At 41.3% G+C, this 21,628-nt stretch overlaps 1 protein-coding gene across 1 annotated transcript; it reads right to left on the minus strand.

The window, feature by feature from the left end:
- Positions 1-18,308: 18,308 nt before the first annotated feature.
- On the minus strand, positions 18,309-20,574 carry LOC140842910 (probable U3 small nucleolar RNA-associated protein 11). The gene is made up of 5 exons (XM_073211115.1): positions 20,485-20,574; positions 20,310-20,389; positions 19,707-19,790; positions 18,489-18,588; positions 18,309-18,431 (listed from the first exon to the last, which is right to left on the minus strand). Exons 1-5 carry the CDS (start codon positions 20,572-20,574, stop codon positions 18,309-18,311), a joined length of 477 nt encoding a protein of 158 aa, XP_073067216.1.
- Positions 20,575-21,628: the final 1,054 nt, after the last annotated feature.

The raw sequence follows: 21,628 nt of genomic DNA on the forward strand, positions 1-21,628 counted from the left end.
TGATGGTGGCGACCAAGGGGCAGGCTTGGACTGAACGGGAGGCTAAACCCCAGGACCGCCATGTTTAAGTTTTTTTTTTATGCAAATGTTAATTTACTCTGATTTCATGTTTTGAGAGAAACACTTTGAGAAAACCTTTGTGAGCAAATTTTATTGTACTTATTTTGAACAAGCATGTATTATGGGGGACTTGGTTGAGATATTTTATGGCAAACTTTGAAGGTTATTTTATGTTTAAGAAAATTTTAATTTTTTCCGCAAATTTTGAGTATGAAAAATATGGTACGTTACATGATATCATATTTTAAAAGATTAATTTTGTTTATAAACAAAAAGAAATATTTATTAGCATATGATAATTATAGACGAACCACAAATTTTATAAAAATAGGCTTTGACGATATTTTTTATTAAACAAAATAAAATATTTTATCATTTGTTTGAGGTGATTTTTGTTACATAAAAATTAGATAATGACATTAAATTTAATTACTTCAGGTCTTTTAATGTTTAATAATACTAATATCATTGTGCATGCAATTATTTGATTAGAGTTTCATTAATTTTTAGATTAAACTATGAAGATTGATATTGAAAATATTAATGATTCTTTTGTTATAGTTTGGAATTATTATTTAGAAAATGAAAAGGGTAAGGCGACGGTTTTAACGACGGTTTCGCGATCCGTCACTGGAGGCTGCGTCGCATTCTAGAAGCGACGGTTTTTCAACTCCCGTCGCTTATAGCGACGGTTCTTTGGAAGAAGACCGTCGCTATTTTTGCGATGGTTTTAAGAAACCGTTGTTAATATTAAGCGACGGTTTATACAAAACCGTCGTTAATATTAGCGACGGGTTTTAAAAACCCGTCGCTATATTTTGCGACGGTTTCGTAAAATCCGTCGCTATATTTATCGGCGGTTTTTTAAAAAAACCGCCGTTTAAGAAGCGACGGTGTTTATCAATAAAATCCATAAAAAATAACTACTATGCAAAAATTAAAATTATGTATTAAATTTTCTGTAAAAAAAAAACTTTAAAACCTTATTTGCGCGAAGATATGCAGCTTCAAGTAACGCTGGAAGATCGCACCGACGAGGAAATCTACGAAATAAATAAGAAAAAATGTTAGTACATAATAAAAAAAATCGAAACTTCGAAAAATTTGATAGAGTTTCTCTACAACCTGAGATAGATGAAAAATCGTTCAAGGAAATGTTCTGTAGAACCCGAAAATCTGATTACGTATAAGCCACGCATAATTTCTATTATTTAAATTAAAAATGAATTTTTAAGAAAATATGAAGTGTTTTATTTATTTTAAAAGAAGATGTTTGGTTTTATCTTTTCAGGGTAAATACGCGAGGCCGGACCGGAGTTTGTAGATTAGAAATAAGATTAATAATAAGAAAAATATTCCTAAATTTAATTTAAGCTAAGGAATAATTTATTTTAATGAAAAAGAATGTTTTAGGATTTAATAAATTAACTAGAGCTAAGTTATTAAATAAATTCTTTTAGGTTAATATTTAATTAAAGCTTAAATTAAAATATGTAAATAAATGAGGATGAATTAATCTAGGTATAATATATATTCAAGAAATTAAACATAGTATTTAAATACTTAAAGTTGAATCCATGCAAAGTCATGCAAGAGTTTAATCTAAATTAATGTGTTAATTCACTAATATGTATAATGAGTATTTAAAATCTTAAGAATTTAAAATACAAGGTTTAAATAATAATATACCATGCAAATGAGTAATAAATTTGGTTAAGACAATTCAAAAGAGTAGTAAATTCATTCTAGTCACCTCATTGGCCTTTAAAATGAATATCATTACTCACCTTTAATTCAATAACTTATTGGTAAATTCAATACTATAATCCACATCATTTTTCCTCAAACCATTACCTAAGCAAATTATCGTGAACATGCAGTAGAGATAATAAGAAACAAACGGCAGCTAGGGAATGGAAGCAATTCAAAATCCATTCCAATTCTTGACTTGTAACCTCCAACTAAATGCACTTCAAGACTCCTTTATCACCCCTTGAACCTTCATCTTTATTACCTACATTTCCTACACACCCTTACCTTCGAAATTAGCAGAAACACAACAGCAAGAATGAGAGAAAATCGGCAGCAAGGAGAGAAGTAGAAACAATTCAAATCCCTTCAACTCCTTCACTTGTAACTCCCAAATTAATGTATATTATGGAACCTTAAACACCTACAATAACACTCATCTTCATTGGCTAGCAAACCTATACTCTTACCTTCGAAAAATAGCAGAAAACCAGCAGATAATAATAGTGAAAATAGCAGCAAAACAGTAGGAGAACAAGAGGAGAAATCCAACTCGGTTCCGTCGCTCATACTCGTCGTATTGATTTGTTTTTGTCAAAACAAATTCCAGGCATGTATATATTATTCCTTTGCTCTGCAATCAAGTTATATTAGCTATTTTAAATCAGTATATGTTCATAAATCAAGTGACAAAATGCATTTTGACAGAAAAACTCTTAAAAAAAATCTGTACAGCTTATCGGCAAATGATATGTGCTTCACGGTTCAGTGTATTGTGTTGTTGACAGGGGGTTGCTCGAATCCAGGCATACATGGCTGCTTCTAGGAATGTTTTAGAGTGTGTTAGGGTGTTATTGGTCTATTGGTTTACATCCATACACGCACAAACAAAGATATGACAGCAACATTTTTATGAGCACAGAATTTTGGGTTCACAGTTTCTGTCATTGGATTGTTCAAAGGGGTGTTCGAATCTTGGCTGTCCTAGGGACTGTAGCCATGGTTAGAGCCCGTCCTTATCATGTCTAGAATGTGTCCAAATCAGTTTTTATAAGCTTGAGTCACAGATCCATTTGAATTTCACAACCACAAACAAGTTACTTTCGGTTTCTTCAAATTATGGGTGTATGCATTTCGGGTTTTCAGTGTGGTTTGGATTATGGTTGGCTCCTAGCCCATAGCCATGGTTCATACAACACTACATCATGTCTAGATCAAGCCATGGTTGATGAAATGGCCACTGGAACGACACAAGACAATAAAACAATTCAATACATATAACTACACAGAAATTGAGTTCTCGGTTGGGATGTTTCAGTGTCTTAGGTAATGGCTTGGTTTATGTTTGGCTTTTAGCCCTTAGCCATGGTCCAAGCCATGCCTTAGAATGTTGGTAAGAGTCCTTGGGTGGTGGTTCAAGCCCATTGATGCGATCCTGGCGAAATAGATGAGCAGGGTCGGGTGCTCCACCGGATCGAATCAAATATTTGTAGTGTTGTTTAGGAAAATGAACAAGGTATATGGCTTCAGTCTTGACCTGCAAACAAGAAGATGAACTCGTGAATGGGCGCCGGAGGGATGTCCGACGTGACCACTCCGATGCTTAAATCAGCAGGCAAAGAAGAAATTAAGCAATGTATATGTGAATATATGTGAACAATACTTTTTAGTTCAAAGAGTCTCTCTCTTAAATGAATTTAATACCTGCTATTTATAGGGGAGGAATGGGTAGTTATCTCGATTTCCGTGACATCTACTAAGTCGGTTTACCATCCTAGCTTCTGATGACTTCTCGGACACTCCAAGCCCAAGTTGCTCTGGCAGATTAGATGGCATGTAATGATTATACTCAAGTGTGGCTCACTTGTCGAGGTAACGCTATTTTCGAGGTTGCCAAAGTGGATATGCAACTGGGAAACACTACCCGGTCAAGGGAGAAGCACCCGACCAACTCTATGAGGGCCCGGGTAAATAATAAAGAATTGCGAACAACACCAATCCATCCGGGAAAAGGAGTTATACCCGGATACTCCTGAAATCGACCCTGACTATGACCCGGATCCTACTAGGGGTATCACCACCCATCCCTAAAATAGTCGGGCTAGAGCTTGACTCGCTGTCCCGATTGGATCCTTTCTGCACTCTTTGCAATTGTGAACAAATATTTAAACAAGGGAACTTTTTGAGTGTCTCATATCCCATATCCTTGACTCCCCGATGTCTGATAATCACTATTCTCGAGAGAATCGATCGAATACATTAATGAGGATGCTACTGAAAATTGCTCGTTTTTCAAGGTAATGATGAGTCTATACTCTTAATAACTGCACACGTCTCTTCACTTGGACGCACGATTTCCTAAGCGTCCTATGATCGTCCGATTAAATTTGAATCGAAGGTAGAGATGAACGCTCCACCCTATAAATAGAGACCTTGCTTATCCTTCCATCTTATCAAATGCAATGGCAAGCTCAAGCAATTCGAAAGCTCCTGATATGGCGGGGGAATTTATGCGTGCGGTCACAGAGAGACGGAAGACTGATTTGGAAGACGAAGTTTTCCACAAAATACTCCTATTTTGGGAAAGATTGTACGAGCTGGAATCTTCTCAGTACGCAGAAGGGGTCCCTGCTCCTGAGAATGTGGCTCGTATGCAGAAGTATCGTGAACGTCTTTGTGTTGCGGAGTATGTGGACATATTTACTCACCATGGTGTCTACGCATTAATGCTAGAAAAGGAGTTGAAGATCCTGGAAGACATAGCCGGGTCAGATAGCTTTGGCAAGACCGCTACCAGAGATCTCAGCGGTTGGCTGCACAAATGGAGGGTTGCTGTAGAGGATGAACATCTCCGTGTAATTCGTGCTCATTTTTAATAATGAAATGTCCTTTTGTTTTCGTTCTAGCACTTATCTGGTAAATAACGAAACCCACTTAAACGAAATTAAATAATGAAAACTGACATGACTAATAATCCCTAGACAATAATGCTTAGGCCAATGAGGTCTCGGTCTACCAGTTTGTTATGTTGAGATCTCGAGATTGTAGTCCGAGAGAAGGAATAAACAGGGACCAAGAAATCCCCGGTCTGCTGACGTGGAGCCATAATAATATGAGATTTATTGAACTCCTGCCAAACAAAAACGTTCCGTATTTCGAGGCACCTCAGACTTGACGTTTTGATATCTGTTCAGATCCTTTCGTCTGCTCCGCGCAATTTACGAGGGACATCCTGATCATACACCTGTCCAAATCTGATGGCTATGATCAACTCTTGCCTTTGAATAATAAAGGAGACGCTTCGCATGGCTAAGACTCTTGGATTTCCCCCACATTTAAGGACGTTTGCCTATAAGTGAGAGGGTGAACACAAAAAACAATTTCCCATTTTACCATGTCGAGTTCAGGCGGTTCCAGTGCTTGCAGCAGCACACACGTCTTGGTGACTCCGGCAATGCGTCCTCATCTAGAGGAGCTAAAGAGAGGCATCGAGGAGAGCGTGTGGAGGAAAGTTATGACCGTTCGAGATAAGGCCCACGATCTGGATTTTTCCTACCGCAACAGTCTCGTTCTTACTCGAGCACAAAGAGCAAGAGCGAGGAAGTATATCCGAGAATTTGCAGTGGCCCGGATTACAGACCTGGTTAATGACCAGGTTCTACTACACATGATGCTGCGGAAAGAATGGCACGCGCTAACCAAGATAATGCACAACGAAACCTTTGTCAATCTTCGAATCCACGAGCTGACTAACTGGATAACAGAATGGCGAGATTCTGTGTCTGTTGTAATGGATGACATAATTGCTCGCCGCTTCTATATGTAATGAGAAATTTATCGCTTTTTATTGCTTTACTGCCTCTTTTCCAGAAAATCTATATGAATTTACGTGCGTCGCAACAATAGATGCTCAACCAATCGTAATAATTCGAATTATAAGACTGAAAACGTCTCCGCGATATACCTGTCTGGGAATCTATTCCGGGGTGCGATATCCTCCTTCCTGGACTAAAAACACAATCCTGGGTAATTAAATTTCCGGGCAATCGAACAAGTCGTCGGGGGCATCGCCTTTTACTTCGCGCATTTTGCTTGTGTACTTCCCTCAAATTTACGTGTTTCCAAGTAAAAACCGGGATTTAAAATCTCCCCGGTTTAACATAACATATAACATAACGAGGCCTCAAACCTCCCGATTTATAAAATAACACGCCGGGGACTGAAACCTCCCGGGCTCCTGAATAACATGCCGGGGCCTTAAACCTCCCGGGCTACCAAAAACTGGGTAATTCAAAAGGTACCGTGATAGTACGTACCTTTCTTGCTTCAACGGTTATCAACGTTTCGAATTTCGAGGCGTTGATAAGTCTGACACCGCAATGATTACGCGTGTCCTTACCGATTCCCAAGGATCATCTCGTCCATCCGATCAGATGCAAATCAAGGGTAGAGATCGAGTCCTTCTCCTTATAAGTAGTGCCTAAATTATTTTGAAAATATCACTTTCAAATTCGAATCTCCGGCGAAGCCCTGCTTAAACTGCTCCTCGAAGCTCTTTCGTGCAAAAAATCACCCACTTCCGAAGCTCCTCTTCAAAACCTGTAAGTTCTCTATTTTTATCATGTCAAACTCTACTTCTTCAACGTCGGGAGCCAATGCGCGAGGCTCTCCTAGCGACGAATCTGCTGCGTTACGCTCCGATGCTTCTCAATCTCCCCCACCCCAACGCTCTATCACCCAACCTGCTAAGAGACCAGTAGCCTTTTTAATTAAACCATCTTCTTCTAAACCCTCCATTCCTAATTCCTCCCGAACTCTCGCCCAAAGAAAAGGTAAGGGCAAAACTCGGGCCGTGAGCCCTCCTCCCGTCGAGGCCCCGGGATTTCCCTGGTTTTCCTCTCTGAGTAGCACCCTGCGCCCAGGGGCGGATGAAGAACTTAGGACCTTGGGTAGTATTCCTTCCAATCTTTCTATTTTAATACCCGAGTCCTCTGATAGGGCAAAAAACCCCCCTCAAGGGTACACTACTTTTTTCCGGGACCAAATTAAGAATGGTCTTAGATTTCCGATTCACCCCTTTTTCATTGCAGTTGCCAAATTTTTTGGCGTACCCATTAACCAATTTCACCCTAATTCTTTTAGGATAATGGCTGCCACTTATGTCCTCTTTAACATGAATAATTTTCTTATTAACCCCCTCATTCTTCACTATTACTTTTCTTGCCGGTTTGGGGATAATGCCTTTTCCCTGACTGCCCGGCATAACGCTCGCTTCCTTGATGATATTCCCTCTTCTCAAAAAGGGTGGAAAGGAAGATACTTCTTTATTCGACTCCCGGGAGATCTTCCCTGCTTGTCCGGCTTTCTCTCTTCTCTGCCTACACAACCTTCGCTTCCCGGCACCTATAAATTTGAAGAACCCTTCATCGTGAGCCAGGATTTGGTGGAAGGGCGCAAATACTCATCTTCCACATTAATTTCTGATGATAATTTGATCACATATGGGTGGAGTCCCCGGGGTGAGGATCCCGAAGATCGCATGATTGATGAGGTGGCGGGCTCGGGCCCTCAACCCGGTAATTCACCCTTTTTTCTTGCCACCCCCTCCCTTGTTCTTTCCTTGATTTACTCAACACTTACTTTTCCTCTGTCCAGATAACTCCGAGATGCAAGCAGCTTTTGCTAAAAGACGGGCAGTCGAAAAGGCGGCCCGGGAAAAGGAACTCGCAATAAACCGGGCAATGGCCGAAGCAGAAAAACAACGTGCTATGGAGGAAACGCCCCGGGGAATCGAAATTACTCGAGAGAATCCTTCCCGGGATGATACGCTTCGGGTAGTGGTTGAGACCTCAGAGGAGGCCGAAGATCTGGTTCCTCTTAGTAAAAGGCAAAGGATCTTGACTGTCGAGCCCGAACTGATTATCTTGGATAATCCTCCTGCAGGTGATCAGGGTCCTTCTGGTTCCCACGAATCCCTTCCTCCTCCGCAGTTCAAGGAAGCCTCCAGCTCCGAATTTCCTTCGACTAACATTTTTTTCGAAGGGCCTACTTCTAGTGGCGCGAAACGCTTTAAGCAGATGCTCAGTCTTTCTGAGGCGGCCTTTCTAAAAAGTGTTCCGGCCTGTAATAGATTTCTGGAAGGATCGAACCGCCTTTATTCTGTAAGTTTTTCTCCTTATTACACTTATATTTTGACACATTCTTTATGACTTTTGCTCTTTGTTTTTTCTCAGGCTGCTCAAATGATAATGTCTGCTTTTGAGGAAGTGGCTGCAGTAGCCACCAAGACAAATAGGCAAGCCCGGGCGGCTCAAGAAATCCATGATCAACTTCGAGAAGATATTGCCCGGGCTACCCTGCTGCATGAGGAGAAAGTCACCGGTCTCCTTGCCTCCCTGGAAATGGCCAACCAGCATTTGGCTTCCGCTCAGCGTGCTCGGGATGAAAGTTTAGTCCGAGAAGAGGCCTCTCAAAGGCAGATTGCTTTCTTGGAATCCCGGACCCGCTACCTCGAGGAAGAAGCTACTTGCCAACAACATCGAGTCGTGGCTGCTGAGGATAAGCTTAAATCCTTCCAGCTTACTCAAGAGGAATGGAAGACTATTTTCCTTCAATCCTCAGATTTCCAAGCGGCTGTTGAAGATAGATCATACAACTACTTCAAAGTCGGTTTTGAGAAATGCCGGGAACAGTTTGAAGAGGAAAACTTAATCCCGGCTAACAAAGAAGGCTTCCCGGATATTGACAAAGCCATTAACTCCCTTCCTAAAGATGGTGATGCTGACCAAGAGGCCGGGGAGTCCGGGGATCAAACTGCACCTTTAGAGTAGGATTGTTTACCTTCTTTTTTTTTTTTTTTTTTTTATTTCCGGCCTTCGAGCCCTTGAATGAAGAACTTTCTTTTCTTCCTTGTGACTAAATGATATGTGAAATACATATGCATTCCCAGACCCGGTCCTCATGGTCATTTGGGCTTTTTAAGAGCCAAAGTGCGGATCCTTGGGCCGGGGAGCATGTCCCGGGACTTGGAATGGTCGAGGTGTGTGGCCCCGAGCCAGGGTGTAGTGCCCTGGGCTTTTAAGAACCAAGGTACGGAGCCTTGGGCCGGGGAGCATGTCCCGGGACTTGGAATGGTCGAGGTGTGTGGCCCCGAGCCAGGGTGTAGTGCCCTGGGCTTTTAAGAACCAAGGTACGGAGCCTTGGGCCGGGGAGCATGTCCCGGGACTTGGAATGGTCGAGGTGTGTGGCCCCGAGCCAGGGTGTAGTGCCCTGGGCTTTTAAGAACCAAGGTACGGAGCCTTGGGCCGGGGAGCATGTCCCGGGACTTGGAATGGTCGAGGTGTGTGGCCCCGAGCCAGGGTGTAGTGCCCTGGGCTTTTAAGAACCAAGGTACGGAGCCTTGGGCCGGGGAGCATGTCCCGGGACTTGGAATGGTCGAGGTGTGTGGCCCCGAGCCAGGGTGTAGTGCCCTGGGCTTTTTAAGAACCAAGGTACGGAGCCTTGGGCCGGGGAGCATGTCCCGGGACTTGGAATGGTCGAGGTGTGTGGCCCCGAGCCAGGGTGTAGTGCCCTGGGCTTTTTAGAACCAAGGTACGGAGCCTTGGGCCGGGGAGCATGTCCCGGGACTTGGAATGGTCGAGGTGTGTGGCCCCGAGCCAGGGTGTAGTGCCCTGGGCTTTTAAGAACCAAGGTACGGAGCCTTGGGCCGGGGAGCATGTCCCGGGACTTGGAATGGTCGAGGTGCGTGGCCCCGAGCCAGGGTGTAGTGCCCTGGGCTTTTAAGATTAGTACTCGTCGGACTTAAGATGTAAGAAATAATAGAACACTTCTGAGAAAAATATATCTTCCATTATATCTTCAATCAATACATCCATTTAAGCATAATACTGTTTTAAATTAAATACATTCCAAGGTCTCTTGAGGGAACGCCCTTGTGCATCTTCTAAATAGAAAGATCCCGAACTGACTTTTCGAGTAATCTTGTAAGGTCCTTCCCACCTGGCTTCTAACTTTCCGACTTCCCCAGCAGGATTGACCTTTTTCATGACGAGATCTCCTATTTGGAAATTTCGGATCCGGACCCTTTTGTTGTATGATTTTATAATCCGATTCTTATATGCTTCCATTCGGATGCATGCCCGATCTCTCTTTTCTTCTATCAGATCCAATTCCATAGCCCTGGCCTGATCATTGCTGCTTGGGTAAGCTTCTACCCGAGAAGAAGTCATTCCGATCTCTACGGGAAGGACTGCCTCAGAACCATACACTAAGCTGAAAGGAGTTTCTTGAGTAGGTGCCCGGGGAGTAGTCCGATAAGCCCAGAGAACACTAGGCAATTCTTCCACCCAATCTTTTCCTTTACCTTGTAATCTGGTCTTTAGTGCTTGCACAATGATTCTATTGACAACCTCTGTTTGACCGTTAGCTTGTGGATATGCAACAGAGGTAAAAGATTGAATAATCTTCATTTCCTGGCACCACAACGTAATTTCTTTGCCCTGGAATTGTCTGCCATTGTCCGAGATTAGTCTTCTGGGCACCCCAAATCGGCATACAATATTCTTCCACAGAAATTTCAACACTTCCTGCTCGGTAATTCGGGCTAAGGGCTCGGCTTCAACCCACTTGGAAAAGTAATCCACTGCTACTAATAAAAATTTCTTCTGAGCCCGAGCAGTTGGGAAGGGACCCACAATATCCATACCCCATTGGTCGAAAGGGCAAGATGCCCAGATGGGCTTCATGAGAGTGGCCGGGCTGTGCTTAAAATTTGCGTGATGTTGACAGCTCTGACAAGCTTGAACTATCCGGGTGGCATCTCGATTAAGAGTTGGCCACCAAAACCCGGCAAGCATGGTTTTTCGAGCTAGAGACATTCCCCCAAGGTGCTCTGCGCAGCATCCTTCATGAATCTCCCGGAGTACATAATCTACCTCCTCTTCAGGTAAGCATTTTAAGAGAGGCCCCTGGAATGATCTTTTATACAAGACTGAGTTTAAGAAAACAAACCTGGAAGCCTGTCTCTTAATCTTCTGGGCTTGACCTCTGTCCTCGGGTAGTGCACCCTTTTCAATAAATCTGATTAAGGGCGTCATCCAAGAGTTTTCTGGATCGGGGGTTCTTCCTTCGTCGGTCGAAAGGATCAAGCGGGAGACGTGCAACACTTCTCGGGTACTTACTTCACTTAGGGAGGCAGCCATTTTTGCCAGAATATCCGCCTCGTTGTTCTCCTCTCGGGGTATTTGTTCGATACTCCAATCCGAAAAGCCCTCCGCTTGCGTTTTGATAAGTTGTAAATATTTCAGCATCCTGTCATCTTTGGCTTCGTAGACACCCCTTATCTGCTGAGTGACAAGCTGCGAATCAGAATATATAATTATTCGGGAAGCCCCGACTTCCCGAGCAGCTCGAATTCCAGCTAGCACAGCCTCGTACTCGGCCTCATTATTAGTTACTCGGGAATCAATCCTTATTGCCAATTTGATTTTTTCTCCCGGGGGAGATATCATCACGACTCCTACTCCGCACCCCGCCATGCTAGACGCCCCATCTACAAAAACTCTCCACACTTCCTCTTTACTGGGCTGGATCATCTCAGACAAGAAGTCTGACAAGGCTTGTGCCTTGATAGCCACTCGTGGTTTATATTCGATATCGTACTCCCCCAATTCCACAGTCCACTTAATCATTCGCCCAGATACCTCAGCATGAGTCATGATTTTACCAAGAGGGCTGTTGGTAAGAACCACTATTTGATGTGATAAGAAGTACGGTCTTAGCTTCCGGGAAGTTACGATTAAAGCCAATGCAATCTTCTCTACCTCTGTATACCGGAGTTCGGGCCCTCTTAGAGCGTGGCTGACATAATAAATAGGCTTCTGATCAGAGCCTTCCTCTTTGATCAACACTGAACTGACAGCATGCTCTGTGGAGGATAAATATAGGAATAATTTTTCCCCGGGCTCGGGCTTTACTAATACCGGGAGCTCTGCAAGATGGGCTTTCAAGTCCTGGAAGGCTTGTTCACATTTATCGTTCCACCCGAATTGCTGGGCCTTTCTCAAGATTTGAAAGAAAGGATAACTTCGGTGTGCTGATCGGGATATAAATCGAGAAAGGGAAGCAATCCTTCCTGTCAGTTTTTGTACTTCTTTTACAGATTGTGGGGAAGGCATACATAAGACAGACTTCACCTTCTCTGGGTTTACCTCAATTCCCCGATCTGTGACCATGAATCCCAAGAATTTTCCACTCTTTACGCCAAAAATACATTTGGCCGGGTTAAGCTTGATCCCATATTGCATGAGGGTGGCAAAAGTTTCCTCCAGATCATCAATAAAAGTAGTGACCTCCCGGGTCTTGCTTAAGATATCATCCACATAGACCTCTACGTTCCGTCCCAGCTGCTTCTCGAATACTTTATCCATAAGACGCTGATAGGTGGCCCCTGCATTTTTCAACCCGAAAGGCATTACAACATAACAAAATGTACCTCCCGAGGTGACGAAACTGGCCTTATCTTGATCTTTTTTGGCCAGGGGAATTTGATGGTACCCCTGGTACGCATCCATAAAGCTCAGCAGCTCATAACCAGAAGTGGAATCTACCAGCTGGTCAATCCGGGGCAGTGGATAATGATCTTTGGGGCATGCTTTGTTTAGATCACGAAAATCTACGCACATGCGCCATTTGCCAGTGGACTTAGGTACTAAAACCACATTGGAAAGCCACGTAGGGAATTGAATCTCCCGAATGTGCCCTGCCTTCAGGAGCTCCTTTATTTGTTCGGATATGACCCTGTCCTTTTCAGGACCAAAATGCCTCTTTTTTTGCTTCACGGGATGAGATCCCGGGATGATGTTCAAATGATGCTCCGATATAAGGGGAGAAATCCCCGTAAGCTCCTGCTGGGACCAGGCAAATACATGAATGTTAGTTTTTAAACACTTAATTAAACTTACCCGGGTGGTCATGCTGAGATCCCGAGCCACCCGGATTTGCTGTCCTGGCCCCACTTCCACCGCCTCCTGCTCTTCTTCTGCCACAAAGTGGATCTCCCCTTCCTCCACTATTCTTTCTCCTGTCCTAACCCTCTTCTCCTCCCTCTTAAATCTGCTCCGATCCGCCCGGACCGCTTCTACATAACACTTTCGAGAAGAGGGTTGATCTCCCCGAACTTCTCCTACCCTTGCTCCCACAGGAAATTTTATTTTCTGGTGGTAGGTAGATGCTACAGCCCTTAACTCATTCATAGCCGGTCTCCCCAAGATAATGTTATATGATGACGGGGAGTTCACCACAGTAAAAGAAGTCATCACCGTTTTCTTTAGATCGTGAGAGCCCAGAGTCAGCGGCAAAATAATCTCCCCCTCTGGATAAACCATGTGTCCGGCGAAACCAAAAAGAGCAGTTTCCACTGTTTCTAGGTGATAGCCTTGTAAATCCATCTGCTCAAAAGCATCTTGGAAAATTACATTCACAGAACTGCCTGAATCTACGAAAACACGCAGAATGTCATAATTCGCCACCCGGGCTTGAATCACCAAGGCATCGTTGTGGGGTAGATTCACCCCTTTCAGGTCCTCCGGGCAGAAACTGATGACTGCCTCATTGCCCCTCATTCCTTCCACCTCCAAGCACTCTTTCCTACTTCTTGACTTCCTTGCCCGATTGGAATCTCCATCAGTAGAGCCTCCGGATATCATTTTAATTGTCCCTACAACGGGGGGTGACTTCTTTCTTTGCTCAGGTTCAGGCCCCCTTCTCCTTCCGGGCTCGGTTCTCGGGTTGTTTCTCATACCTCCTCTCTGAGAACTAGATCCGGGCTGTCGGGATGTCCACGGCGGCATCCTAGACATCTGAGTATTGATAATGGGCTTTGGGAAGGAAGGCGCAACATAATTCCCCTTTAGAACTTTGCAATCCTCAGTATTATGATAGCCTAATTTGTGAAGCGCACAAAATCCTGTCTTCTCTGGCCGAGCCAGTTGATGATCCGGAGCTAAATCCCTACTACACTCCTGCACCTCCCTCTCTCGGGAAATCTTCAGAGGCACATGATGAGAGAAATGCCCTGAATTGCCCCTCTTTTGTCCCCTTTCCTCGGGTTTGGATACCCGGTCTCCCCTTTCTTTCCTCACTGCTTCCCTCTTCTGTTTCTGGGCTTCCTCCATATTTATGTACTTCTCTGCCCGGGATAACAGGTCCTCAAAATCCCCGGGCACTTTTTTGGTTAGCGATTTAAAGAATTCACCCTCTCTCAGACCCTGGGTGAAGGCAGTAGTCTTGGTCTCGGTGGCACAAGATGGGATGTCTAGAGCCACTCTGTTGAACCTTTTGATGTAAGCCCGCAAACTCTCCTCGGGACTCTGCTTCACCTCAAAAAGACTAAAAGCAGTCTTTTTGTACTTCTTGCTGCTACTGAAATGGTGTAAAAACACCCTCTGGAAATCCTGAAAGGAGTTAATACTCTGGGATGCCAGGCCTTCGAACCACCTCTGAGCTGAATCCACCAACGTCGTTAGGAATACTTTACACTTAATTCGGTCAGTGTAGCAATGCAACATGGCCGTATTTTCAAATCTGGCCAAGTGTTCCTCTGGGTCAGCGTTGCCATCATAATCTTTTACTTTAGCGGACTTGAAATTCCCGGGAAGAGGTTCCCGGACTATGATGTCTGCGAACGGACATCCTCTCAAGATTGTTCGGGCAACGCTTCGTCCTTCCAACTGTCCTTCGAGGACCTTCATCTTCTGCCGTAAATTCGACAATTCCTCTGCCATGGTAGGAGATTTGGATCCGGCGCTGGACTCCTCATCTTCCCCTGTTACTTCTTTTTCCCTCCTCTCCTGTTCTTGCTCCTCTTCATGTCCTTGTTTATCACCCTGTTTATCACCGGGTGGTGTAACAGGTCGAGAGACCTCCTTTCCAGCTGCATATAACGCGACGGCATCAGCCATCATTCTTTTTAACTCCTCAGGGGTCAGGGTAATGTTTGGCCCAATATTATTGACATTGGCTTGTCTCGAAGTCTGTCCCCCATCCCCCTGGGCATGAGGATCACCCTGATTGGTTCTTCTTGTACGAGCCATATCAACGTCTTGAATTCAGTATATTTCCCACAGACGGCGCCAATGATGCGATCCTGGCGAAATAGATGAGCAGGGTCGGGTGCTCCACCGGATCGAATCAAATATTTGTAGTGTTGTTTAGGAAAATGAACAAGGTATATGGCTTCAGTCTTGACCTGCAAACAAGAAGATGAACTCGTGAATGGGCGCCGGAGGGATGTCCGACGTGACCACTCCGATGCTTAAATCAGCAGGCAAAGAAGAAATTAAGCAATGTATATGTGAATATATGTGAACAATACTTTTTAGTTCAAAGAGTCTCTCTCTTAAATGAATTTAATACCTGCTATTTATAGGGGAGGAATGGGTAGTTATCTCGATTTCCGTGACATCTACTAAGTCGGTTTACCATCCTAGCTTCTGATGACTTCTCGGACACTCCAAGCCCAAGTTGCTCTGGCAGATTAGATGGCATGTAATGATTATACTCAAGTGTGGCTCACTTGTCGAGGTAACGCTATTTTCGAGGTTGCCAAAGTGGATATGCAACTGGGAAACACTACCCGGTCAAGGGAGAAGCACCCGACCAACTCTATGAGGGCCCGGGTAAATAATAAAGAATTGCGAACAACACCAATCCATCCGGGAAAAGGAGTTATACCCGGATACTCCTGAAATCGACCCTGACTATGACCCGGATCCTACTAGGGGTATCACCACCCATAGTCAATTATTTTCAGAGTTTACTACAAATACACAAGCTGCCACTGCTGCACTTTTGACAGCAGCTATGAGATTCAGTTTTTGGGATTGTTTGAGTTCTTGGTTGGCTTTTAACCAATGGCCTTGGACATGACAGTACCTAAATGAGTTATAAAATTCATGTTTTTGGCCGTTTGTGATTTGGTCGAGCTTAGAGGTCGTACGAGAATTTACGGTGAAAGGTGCCAAAATGACTCTCGAAAGAGTGTTTTATGTTTTTGGATTCCTTTCACCTATTTTCGTGTTTTGCAGTTCTTATGCATATTTTTCAGTATGTTTGGGTATTTTTAATCATGTTTAAACGTCGATTTAATGTTGGTTCGGGTTGGTATAATACCATGATTGAAAATCAAGGGGTTGGTCCTAATAGTTTCATTGTTGGTCTTATTGTTAGGTTATTTTTTGGTTCTATTGTCGAGTTTAGGTCAAGATAATATTATTTGCATGAGTTTAAGTCGCAGCGAGCCTGGGAGCGATCCAAATCATCCGGTAAAATAAGGTTATAATTATATTACGTGCATAAAAATATAAAATGTTTATTTTTGAGATATATGCTATATGTCTTGTGGCCACGTTATGCTTATGGGTTTGGAAGTCGGTAGGCGCAACCGAGGACCTCTCCACCCGGTGACATACGACTGGTTTACGATTATGTATGGGTACGGACATCCAGTCCAAGGGCTGTGATTGATCTCTACCACCCAGTATACTGTGGTTTAGTCTGATCAGGCGCTCACGTTATGTTATGGGCCACTAGCTTAGAAACATTATCTCTACCAGAAAATTATGATACGCTATGACAGAGCTCTACTGAGCAAAGCTTTTACGTTTGATTTTCAGATATGCACGTAGTTATAATTATTCATGATACGATTTTCACCGTACGCTTTACGATACTTTATTTTTACGTTGCATGCGATTTTATGATATATTTACTTGTTATTCACGATATATACATGTTGAGTCTTTAGACTCACTAGACTTGATTGTTGTAGGTATTGATGAGGTCGAGACCGCGGGCGGAGACCAGTGAGCGATCTTGGGATAGCAGTAGTAAACCCGAGGACATCATGTTTTAGCTTATGCATCTTTTATCATTCAAACACTATTTTAATATGTTGGATTATTTTTAAGTTGTTGTTGAAACACAACGTTGACTTCCGCTGTTATCTTTAAAGTTTAAATTATTTACATGTTTATTTTATAAATGAGGCAAGTTAATTATTTAATTAGAAAATTTTTAATAATTCCGCAAAAATACAAATACGAAATACGGGCCTTTACATGTTTGCGAACCTCGGTATATATAGAATCATAGTGACGGTTTTTGCCCAAACGGTCGCTATATAGCGACGGGTTTTTCGAAAACCGTCGCTATATAGCGACGGTTTGGCATATACCGTCGCCGATCTAGATCGGCCACGGTTTGTTCATAACCGTCGTGGATCTAGATGGGCGACGGTGATGCATAACCGTTCTAATAACTTCACTACTCTATTCTTCAATTCTAAAGCCATCAATCTTTGTTCCTAAAGTAACAATCAATATCTCATCCAATAATCGGACAACATAAATCTTCAATGGCTTATAAAAAAACATGGTCCGAATCTCTTTCAGCCGATACAAGATCATTTTCCACGAACTTAGGAATCTCTTTATTCGTGTTTAATAGTAATTCTTGAACTTCCTTATCAAACCCATTAAAGTAAACATTGATCAACATCGAACTCAAGGCAGATTCTTGAGGCAGACCCATGCCTAAACAAACCCCACCCATTTCAATGTTGATTATCTTATATTCAAACAACCTTTTTATCAAATCTAGAAATGCCTTATCTTCAATTTTCTCGCCCAGTATAAAAAACAACTTATCAATATGGCCAGAATTAAATAATTCACGATCAAATTTAACAATAAATCACCAACTTGGGTTCACCACCAAATTCTTTAAATACCAAATCGATGTGTGGCGGCCCAAGTTTGCTCGCTTGTCATAGCAAAAGGTAGCAAACCTAAAAAATTATGCATAAACCATAAAAATTGTTTGAACTCTCTCCAAAGTAACTCTTTTATTACACATATATCTAAATAGAATAGATTTTTAAATGATAGTTTTCTAAATATATATATATAAAAAAAACATTCAAAACAACACTCTATTTTCCCACTTTTTTCTATTATATTTTTATGGAAAAGAATTTCGACAATGAAAATATAAGCTATAAACTTTACACACATTATTGTAGTTCTTCGCAGTGAAATTTGATGGATCTGACTGCTCTAATGGCAGAGTATTTTTGGGAACTTAAAAGCATGAAATATCACTATATCGGTAACTATATCTTTTTCATTATTTATAATATTATATTATTATTTTATATAATATAACAATTTTAAGTCACACCATAAATTTAACATGTGTTTTTCGATTCGATCACCGGTCCGGTTATGAAGGTGATCCGGTTATGAAAACATTGAAGTATACTTTTGTTTCCAACATCAGTCAAAGAAAAATTATGTTTCAACGTTTACGGTTGTTCCGATTAAAAAATCACGCAGTTTTCACAGAGTTACGAAAATTGTGCTTCCCAGATGACTACAGGATATTGTTGCACGTCCCCTCCTCAGGTTCTCATTCAAGAAATCTTCGTTATATAAGTATTCTATTCAACGTTTCCTTTCCTGTCGCCATTTATACACGGGTCTTGAAGTGGGACTAACCATTTCATCTTCACGCAGTTTGCGTTTCTTACCCCTTTTCTGCACCAATGATGCATTAAAATGATTACCCTACAGCGAAACAAGGAAAAAATGAAGCGTATAACGTACTCTCTGAAATATTGATACCTGTAACTCTTTCTGCATAGACATATCCGTGTATATTTTCTCTAGACCTTTTAACCGTTTTTTTCTAGCCTCTAGCTCTCGATATGAAGAATATGTCTTCCTGCATGTTGACCGTGTTTCTATAGACGATTAAACTAAACTCCTCAACCACAAATTCTAGTCTAACTTCCTCGATGTAGAAGAGAAACAAAAGTAATATGAAGGCCTAAAGCCAAGGAGAGACTGAAAAGAAATTTGGAAATCAACCAAAGCAAAACTCATCAAAAGGAAAAGAATTTGTGCACGGCGGACAGATAACCAACCATTGGATTCGATAAAGTTATGTTCTACAAGAAACAGAAAAGTCATTTGGAATAAAACTAAATACCCAAAATCAAAGTAGAAAGATACAACATAGAAAAATGATTAAATTTTAGGAAAATGCAGCAACGATTGCCAACAAGCAAGACCCTTTAGGGAATATGATAGATAGTAGTTCATGATACAAGAAACGTCAGTTGGGTTTAAATTCTCTAGCACTTGTGCATCAATTCGATTTCTTGCACCAAAGTTTGTCAAGTGGCAAGGATAAATGATCGAGAAAAGTATCATCCCCTAATTCCCATTAAATTTATACAAAGATACATCACTCACGATGACGGGATAGTATTGATCTCTGGGAAGAAATAGAAGCCCAGTAGAAAGTCCAGACAATACAAAAAGGAAACACGGCCATAAATATTTATCATGCACGCATAAATGGAATTATAATTAACTCACATAGCATGCGATTGATATTCCCAATTGGTATATATTTGTGACCAACAAATCCAAAAAAGTTTTTGACGAGAAAACTCGAACAATAGCAGGGAATACCAAAGAAGTAGAAATTGAAAACTAAATTCAATAAGAAAAATAAGATATTATGACAAGGCGCCAAATATCACCATATTCAATCAACAAGTGAGGTATTGATAACTTAAAGAGGGTAAAGTATGGGAGGTGAAGTGACAAATGAAAGAGCTGTGAGGACAGGCAGACTAAAGCAAATTATTTCTGATTGTCAAGGAAAATTTGTAGTCCACTTCGTTTTTGCAATATAGCTTATGTGTTGACGGTAATGATATCATTTGGTACTCGGTAGGGATCTTAATTGTGGGGAGGCAAGTAGAAACAGGTTATCAACCTTGCAATCCAATTTCGTAGGAGGAAATTGACTAAAAAAATAGCTTTCAGTACCTCAAAATAACATTAGGCAAGTCTTTAAAAGCTGACGGGTTCCCTTGTTCTGAAACTTTTTTGGGTACTTCTCTTGCCTCCTCCCTAGAAAGAGAATCAATAGCCAGCCAACATACTTCATGAAACGCAAAAATATCTACTAAGCTCAAAATGCTATACTACTGAGCAATATTTGCCCTGCACCATTTTATGCATTAATACTTTGTGTGACATGTACATTACCACCAAATCACTGTCTTGGATGAAAAAAAAAATCTGTCATTTGCAGACACACAAGTGTAAACATGGAATTCAAGTGATTCAAACAGAAGTTCCAGAGAAGACAGTCTCATTGCCCCTTGGTCATTGAACTTTTGAAATTGGCCTTCGGATAGTTTTATCTTAATTGCCTAGATTACATATTAGACATTCTTTCTAAAGCAGAAGAGAATAAAATGACTTTGAAGAAATAAATTAATTGAGCTATCAGAAGCGACCATATCTAATAATGAGAAAAGAATAAACTTTGGTGGTGACATAACTGTTATAACATGAAATTTACTACTCTAAAAAATGAGTATGAAAACTATCAAGAATCAGCATAAAAAGGGCTTGATCTCTCACCTGTTGTCGGCATAATAAACATGTTTGGATGATGACTGATTGTCAAGAGAATGCAGCATACCATTAAGTCTTTCAATTTTCTGCATCCAAAAAGTTAAATTTCAAAATAAAGAACCTGCATGACAACTATCTCGAAAATCCGAGACCCAAAAAACCAGAAACTCTAAAATAAAACCTTTTTTTCAGTTTGAAGCTTCTGCAAAATATATCTAAGGGTCTTCATCAACATCAGCTCTTCGTTAGTGTACTTATTGGCCTGGCTCATTTACAAAATCCACATTCAACAGCTAATATTCAAATTACACTCAAATAAATATCCTCAAAAGAGAACATATAACCTCATAAAAATAATATTTTCCAGCTTACTCAGGTTTATGGACTCCGCCAACAGTTTTTGTTTTAATCATCTTGAAGTAAAATTCATCTGGGTTCCTCAATGCTGCTTTTTCCTTAAGTTTCTGTTATAAACACGCAGAAGCGACTTACCATAAAATAAGAACGCGTCAAATTTCGTTCATAAAATGCTACCAAAACCAACAAGACACAGGGTAGTAGAAATTACCAGTAAAGTCTGCTCCTTCTGGTGATAGGCTCGTGCACGAATGACATAATCTTTATGTTTTTCGAGCGGCCAAAATTTCCTTCTCAAATGCCTGGTACACACAACAAATCATCAATTGAGTGAACCGGAAATATACGTCAAAATATTTCAAAACGGGCAATAAAGAAATTAATGGCCCCAAAAGTAATCACACTTACGGCTGAGCGCGCTCCTTCTGAGCTTTTCTTGGAATAACATTCCTTAAAGACAACATCTTTATGCTAGCAAAAAAAATTCACAGAACTCTAAAATCAATTTACGCACTTCAGAAAGGCAAAAACCACTACAGAAAACATAAAGGGCTAACAAAAATCTTGAGTTAAAATAATTTAACCGTGAAACATCGAAGATTATCGGTACGGGAAAAAAACAACGGATTTCTTTCGTATTTACACCAAATTCAAAATAATTATTAAGCACAGAAGACTCGCCTGTGGAAAGCGGTGAAGGCTTAGGGTTTAAAGGAGACGCCAATGCAGAGAATTTTGATTTGATGAAAAGTATTTTATATTGTGGCTGAATAATTATTCTAAATTAACTAAAACTTGTTTGAACTCTCTCCAAAGTAACTCTTTTATTACACATATATCTAAATAGAATATATTTTTAAATGTTAGTTTTCTAAATATATATATATATATATATATATATATATATAAAACATTCAAAACAACACTCTATTTTCCCACTTTTTTCTATTATATTTTTATGGAAAAAT

Source organism: Primulina eburnea, chromosome 10 (assembly GCF_022965805.1).
Source record: "Primulina eburnea isolate SZY01 chromosome 10, ASM2296580v1, whole genome shotgun sequence".
Taxonomy (NCBI): domain Eukaryota; kingdom Viridiplantae; phylum Streptophyta; class Magnoliopsida; order Lamiales; family Gesneriaceae; genus Primulina; species Primulina eburnea.

Bases quoted from the DNA above. Each gene is read 5' to 3' on its own strand.
- LOC140842910 (XM_073211115.1), bottom strand. From the start codon at position 20,574: ATGAGCCAGGCCAATAAGTACACTAACGAAGAGCTGATGTTGATGAAG. The intron at 18,589-19,706 runs GTACTGAAAGCT...GTCAACATGCAG, and splicing joins TTGCCTAATGTTATTTTGAG to GAAGACATATTCTTCATATC. The intron at 18,432-18,488 runs GTATCAATATTT...GTTTCGCTGTAG, and splicing joins CTATGCAGAAAGAGTTACAG to GGTAATCATTTTAATGCATC.